This window comes from Hipposideros armiger, unplaced genomic scaffold (assembly GCF_001890085.2).
Source record: "Hipposideros armiger isolate ML-2016 unplaced genomic scaffold, ASM189008v1 scaffold_739, whole genome shotgun sequence".
NCBI classification, from domain to species: domain Eukaryota; kingdom Metazoa; phylum Chordata; class Mammalia; order Chiroptera; family Hipposideridae; genus Hipposideros; species Hipposideros armiger.
This window is the reverse complement of record NW_017732089.1, coordinates 419,831-426,154: the sequence shown is the minus strand read 5'-3', so window position 1 is coordinate 426,154 and position 6,324 is coordinate 419,831. Positions and strand designations below refer to the sequence as shown.

General features: G+C 55.9%; 1 protein-coding gene across 1 annotated transcript; it reads left to right on the top strand.

Moving 5' to 3' along the window:
* Positions 1-284: 284 nt before the first annotated feature.
* Positions 285-6,097, top strand: LAG3 (lymphocyte activating 3). The gene is made up of 8 exons (XM_019627763.1): positions 285-649; positions 916-1,063; positions 1,446-1,729; positions 2,366-2,629; positions 3,059-3,334; positions 4,905-5,147; positions 5,418-5,548; positions 5,863-6,097. The coding sequence occupies exons 1-8, from the start codon at positions 592-594 to the stop codon at positions 6,031-6,033; spliced, it is 1,575 nt and encodes a 524-aa protein (XP_019483308.1). The 5' UTR covers positions 285-591; the 3' UTR covers positions 6,034-6,097.
* The last annotated feature ends 227 nt before the right edge of the window (positions 6,098-6,324 follow it).

The following is a 6,324-nucleotide window of genomic DNA, read 5'->3' as shown; positions in this document are numbered from 1 at the left end:
AGAAATGCTTTGGGAGAGAAGGGCAGAAGGACTCAGAAAAGAGAACAGGCAGGTGGAGGAGGGGATCGAGGGGGTGGTGGGGACACCCAGGACTGAGGAAATAAACAAGGGGAGCGCCACCACAGGGGTGGAGGGTAATGCTGCTGGGAATCAACCCCCTCAGACTTTCCACTGCGAAGCGAAACCGTAAGCCCTGGGGTGTGTGTGTGTGTGGGGGGGCAACGGGGAGGGGAAGTGGGGAAGGTGGAGGGAAGGTAGGACAGGGGCAAGGGCCCTGGGAGCAGCAGACCAGCCTTTCAGCTCAAGACAGCAACTTGGCCTCTGCTCAGCTCTGCCACTGCCCTGCCCCATGCCCTGGGACCCCTCCCTCTGCCCCTCCGGCTGCCTGATCTGGCCAGCTTTCCTCTGGATTCCAGCCCCTGGTCATTGGTTCCTCCCCTCTCTCTTCAGGCCTCTGTCTCTGTCCCTCTTCCTCTAGATTCCCTTCCTCCACCTCCACCTTTGCAGATCCTGTCTTTTGTCTGGCTGTCTCTCTCCACTTTCTGACCTCTTCCCTTTGGAGGGCTCAGCGTGGCCCGGGCCTAAGGGGAGATGGGGAAGGCCCAGTTCCTGGTCTTGCTGCTTCTGCAACTGCTGTGTGTGGCTCCAGGTAAGGTGTGGATGACCCTCAGGAAGGGCTGACCTCCAGATTCACAGGCAAGGGGAAGCAGGGATCTCTGGATGTCAAGGTCCTTAGCTTGGGTGGATTCTTCTCATGCCTTGCTTGGGGCAGTCCTTCAGTCCCAAAGCCTCTCTTCAAGCTCCCCCTTGGCAGGGAAGGGGCTGAACCCCTGGTCTTCCTCAGGCTCCTTCTCTACTCCTACTTAAATCACTTGGCTCACGGCCCCTCCCCTTGGCCTCTCTTTTCCACCCCAGTGGAGGCTCCAAGGCCTGGGGCAGAGGTCCCCGTGGTGTGGGCCCAGGAGGGGGCTCCTGCTCAGCTACCCTGCAGCCCCACAATCCCCCTCCAGGATCTCAGCCTTCTTCGAACAGGAGCGGTCACTTGGCAGCATCTACCAGACAGGTATGCACCCCAAACTTGGGCAAAGAACTCCCAAATCCGACAGTAATGGCATCCAGATTCACAACTCAAGGCCCAAGCCAGCCCTTTGTCCCCTCCCCTGAGCTGTCAGTCCCTCTGAAGTCAGTGGCCTGCCTCCCCTGCTGCTATGCACCCTAAGCCCCTTCCTCCACGTACTGCTCCCCTCATCCCTGCATCCCATAGGATGCCTGCCTCTTCAGCAACGCATGGTGCTGGCCCAACACGAAGGGGAAGGGGGACAATTAGTGGTCAAGAGATCTTTTTGGGTGGGCTTCCTCATCCTCAAAGTGTGGCGGGACTGCATCTCCCTCGGGACTTCTTGCCTCTTAAATGTCTCCATCGCATCTCTCTCTTCCGCGCCCAGCGGGCCCCCGGCCCCCGGCCCGCGCCCGGCGGCGCCCTCCCTTTACACGGTGCTGAGGCTGGCTCCCGGGGGCCTGCGCAGCGGGCGTCCGCCCCTGCAGCCCCGCGTGCAGCTGGAAGAGCGGGGCTTCCAGCGCGGCGACTTCTCGCTGTGGCTGCGTCCCGCCCGACGCGCCGACGCCGGCGAATACCGCGCCATCGTGAGCCTCAGGGAACGCGCCGCCCTGAGCTCCAGGGACCACGCCCTCGTCTGCCGCCTCCATCTGCGCGTTGGCCAGGCCTCGAGTAGGTGGGGGCAGGACTAGGGGCGCCGGGGTGGGAGGAGGACACTGGGTTCCCCGCCGCGGGGAGGCAGGAAGGGCTGGGCAGAGGCTGTGCTTCTAAGGATGCGCCGCAGGCCCGCCAGAGAGCCCCCAGAAGGCTAGCGGAAGGGGGTGGGGATCCAGATTGCGAAGTGGAAGGTGCCCCCAGAGAAGCACGTGTGTGGGGGTAGGGCCCTAGAGAGAGATTGTATCACCCCTTGAGCTCCCCCTTCCCCCACCCACAGTGGGGGTGCCTGGGTGAAGGAGGGGAGGACTTCTTGGGGGGGGAGGGAGGGTGCGGGGCTAGAGTGATTCATTTCAGACATCTGTAGCTCAGGAGGTGGGCTTAGTGTGGATCCTTAGGCAAGGCCTGGAGAAAGGGAAGGGTAGACCAAGCCAAGTAAATTGGAGGCAGGGAGCAGGAAAAGTAGGCAGGAGACTGGGCATCTATTTTAAGCACCTCCAGGTGCCAGGTACTGAGCTGAGGGGCTGAGTAAGGGGAGGAGCAGACAAATAAATCTACAGCTTGATGCGTTTTTCAGGAGCTTCCAGCTTGGTTGGCCTGACGTCTTGGGAAAGTGTTTGCCCTGGAGCTGATCAAACCTTTATTCTTGCGCAGTGACGGCCAGCACTCCAGGGTCTCTGAGGGCCTCCGATTGGGTCGTTTTGAACTGTTCCTTCAGCCGTCCTGACCTCCCAGTTTCTGTGCACTGGTTCCGGGGCCGAAGCAGAGTCCCTGTCAAGGAGTCCCCCCATCACCACTTATACGGAAGCTTCCTTTTCCTGCCCCGAGTCAGCCCCTTGGACTCTGGGCCCTGGGGCTGCATCCTCACCTACAGAGATGGCTTCAATGTCTCCATCACATACAACCTCACTGTTCTGGGTAACACCTCCAGTCTGCCATCACACTTGACCACAACCCCTTCCTGCCCCCTGTCACCTCCCTCTGACTTTTGGGTCCCCAAAGCAGGTCTTTGGCTTCTAATGCCACCTTTAATTGCTCCGGATCTCACTGCCTGGACCTCCCTGCCCAACCCCTTTCTCCCTCCCCATTCAGCCTTTCAGTTACCTTCTCCATTTGAATCTTTCCCTTGACCATCCAGCCTCACTTGCCAACCTTTGGTCTTCTGCTGGCCTAGCCCACGTCCTGGGTTTCCGAGCTGCCCCAGTTCATGCACCTTATTCTGCTCCTTGGCATTCAGCAGAGCTGGACCACCTCCTTCACTCTGCTGCCTCCCTTTAATGCAGACCTAGCACTCCAACCCCTGTTACCTCTTCTTTGCTTTAACTTTGAGTTCCCTTTTCTCCCCAGGCCTGGAGCCCCCAGTCCCTCTGACAGTGTACACCGGAGCAGGTTCCCGGGTAGAGCTGCCCTGCCGCCTGCCTCCCGGTATAGGGACCCAGTCTTCCCTCACTGCCAAGTGGGCCCCTCCTGGGGGAGGCCCTGACCTACTGGTGACTGAAGATGATGGCAACTTTACCCTTCAACTAGAAGCTGTGAGCCAGGCCCAGGCTGGGACCTACATCTGCCGCATCAATCTGCAGGGGCAGCAGCTCAGTGCCACTGTCACTTTGGCAGTCATCACAGGTCAGCCCCTTGTGGGAAAAGAGTAGCTCCCATCCTTGGGGATCTGGGACAGGGAGGGCAAGCTAGCTGGGCAAAGACTGGCAAAATCCACCTCATGATGCCAGGCCACAGGGCACAAGTTGCAGAGCCTGCCCCTGGTAGCCTCCTCTTTTCTCGCCCCCATATGTAAAGAACTGGAACTGAAACTGAAAATCTCCCCTGAGTCACTAGGTGAATGTTCCACTCTTCTCTAAGGGGATCCCCTGCTGTGAATTCAGGGGAGGGTCTGAGAAGTTAGAGAGGTGGCAAAAGTTTGAGTGGTTCAAAAGGGATGGAATATATTTCTAGAATCCTTGTCCCACTTTGAGGCCAGGGCTAAAGTTGCAGGAAGTGGCCTGGATTTGGGAGGAGTTAATAAATCAGTCCCTCCATCAGCAAATATTTACAGAGCATGGACTTTTCAAGACAGTGTAAAACAAACATACACATAAAAACAAACAAACAAACACTCAGAAAATATGTTGGTTGATTGGTAACAATCAGCCACGACATCTTGGCTATGACTGCAGTACTCACCTGTGGCCACTAAATGGGAGCAGCACATAGTAGGTGCATAATAATGTATATTGGTTGAATGAATAAATGAATATGCTAACAAAGAATACATATTCTGAGGGCCAATGCTGAATGTCCACATGCTTCCTGGATATCTCTATGTAGCTATTGTAGCTACACCTCAACCTCATTCCGAACCCCATCTTTTTTCCTCTTGCTGGTTTAGCCTGTCAGTAACCCCACTGTCATCCCACACACCCTGAAACCTGGCCTCCTCCTTCCACCATGTCCAGTCAGTCACCAAAGCCCACCAATTCTTTCTGTCCAAGGTCGTCTTGAGGGTCTACTGTTTTGTGTCAGCGTCCCATGCTATCTCATGTTTTATAGGGAAGGAACTTTCCCAAAGTCACACGGTTGGGAAGTGCCAGACTTGGGGTCTAAACTCTGTGTCTGTGTCACCACATTTTCAGGTTTCTGTACACCAGGCTCAGCTCAAGGCTCTTCACCTTTTGTCTCCTTTTACCCACAGGGTGTCTCACCGTTCAGCTTTGAGATGCTCTGTCTCTAGTTTGGTTGGTCAGTTCACTGTTCTTCAAACATTCAGAAAGGGGGAGAGTTCATTCAGGGGGCACCACAAGGCAGGGGCACTGATGTGAACCAAGTTGTGGAAGCAGGAAAAGTGCAAAGCGTATTGGGGGCCAGCTCACCTGACAGACATTGGGGGCTCTGAGTATTTGAGTAGACAGTAATGTAAAAGAATCTGAAATAACATTTATGTGATCCTTCTGGGCCAGTTTGAGTGTGAACAGTCCCCTGAAGGCAGTAGGGAGCCTGGAAAGTTTTTGAGCAGCAGAGTGATCTGACCAGAACTTTGTCTTGATAAGATTAATTTGGCCATGACCCTGATCTCCTCCCCTCAACCTCACCCAATCAGAGCCCTGGAGAGTGCAGGGCGATTGAGACTTGGGAGTTGAATCTATGGTATCAAGTAAGGGGGCTGGGGCCTCAAAAGATCTCTTCCCTCTAATGTTTTCAGTGACTCCCAAATCCTTTGGGTTACCTGGCAACCTGAGAAAACTGCTTTGTGAGGTGACTCCAGCATCTGGACAAGAGCGCTTTGTGTGGAGCCCCCTGGATAAGCCATCTTGGAGGAGTTCCCCAGGACCCTGGCTGGAGGTGCAGGAGGCCAGCCTTCTTTCCCGGCCCTGGCAGTGCCATCTGTACCAGGGGGAGAGGCTTCTCGGAACAGCAGTATACTTCGCTAAGCTGTCTGGCCCAGGTCTGAGACCCCACAACGCCACAGCCCCAACTGCAGACCAGTCCTCTTGATCCACTTTCCCGCCCCTTCACAGCTTTTTCTTTTCAGTCAGGGATCTGACCTTCAGCTCTTGTCTAGGCCTGACCCACTTCAGCCACTAATAAGCTTAGTGGTCCTGGACAAGTCCCTTAAACTCTCTGGGCCTCGTTGTCTGCATCTGTAAAATATGAGGGTGTGGCAAGATGCCAGTTCAGCTGTGACCCTATGCCTAATCCTGTACTTTCTCTGTAGGTGCCCAGCACTCTGGGAGAGTCCCAGGTACCCTGAAAACAGACCATCTCCCTGTCTTTCTCACCCTCGGTGTCCTGTTGCTGTTGCTTTTGGTGGCTGGAGTCTTTGGCTTTCACCTTTGGAGAAGACAGGTGAGCCAGGGACACCCCCACCCCTCCTGCCACTGGCTTCCCCTCTCCCCAGTTCCTGGAATCCTGTCTAGCTCCCCTTCCTGAGGGAAGATGACCAAGGTGGACCCTGAACTTGCCTTTAGAGCCCCCTCTCCATAAGCCTCTGTACTCTCTTGTGCCTAAAGAACCCAAGGGAGGCTGGAAGGGGCTGAGAAAAGGCCTGGGATTAGATGGGGAGGACTGGGGGCTGAGAGAGAATAGATGGTCTCAGTATCCTCCTTGTTCCCTTTCTCTTCATCCTTCTCTTCTTCCTACCCCTCCATGTCTCCCCACAGTGGCGACCAAGAAGATTCTCTGCCTTAGAGCATGGGATTCACCTACCTCAGGCTCAGAGCAAGATAGGGGATCTGGAGCAAGAACCGGAGCCGGAGCCGGAGCCGGAGCCGGAGCCGGAGGTGGAGCCAGAGGCAGAGACAGAGGCAGAGCTGGAGCCACAGCAGCCCTGACCTGGAGCGGACGGAGCCAGCAGATGTCCACAGCACAGTCCAAATAAACTCCCATCAGCAGCAAGCCCGAGTCTGGTTCCTTCTTTTCCAGGGAAGGTTCTTGTCTCTCCCCGGCCTCTGGGGCTTCCCTTCTCCCACCCCAGCCTTCTGACCTACTTTCCCCAACCCATCTCTCTTAACTTTGCCTTTATGTTCCTGGCTTCTCCATGATCCATTCCTCCTTGGTCTCTTTCTTGCTCTCGCTCTCTCCTGGGTAATCATTTTTCTGAAGCACCAAGAAGCCCTCACGCC

Coding starts and splice junctions, on each gene's coding strand:
- LAG3 (XM_019627763.1), top strand. CDS start 592: ATGGGGAAGGCCCAGTTCCTGGTCTTGCTGCTTCTGCAACTGCTGTGT. Junction 650..915: donor ACTGCTGTGTGTGGCTCCAG/GTAAGGTGTGGA, acceptor TTTCCACCCCAG/TGGAGGCTCCAAGGCCTGGG. Junction 1,064..1,445: donor TGGCAGCATCTACCAGACAG/GTATGCACCCCA, acceptor TTCCGCGCCCAG/CGGGCCCCCGGCCCCCGGCC.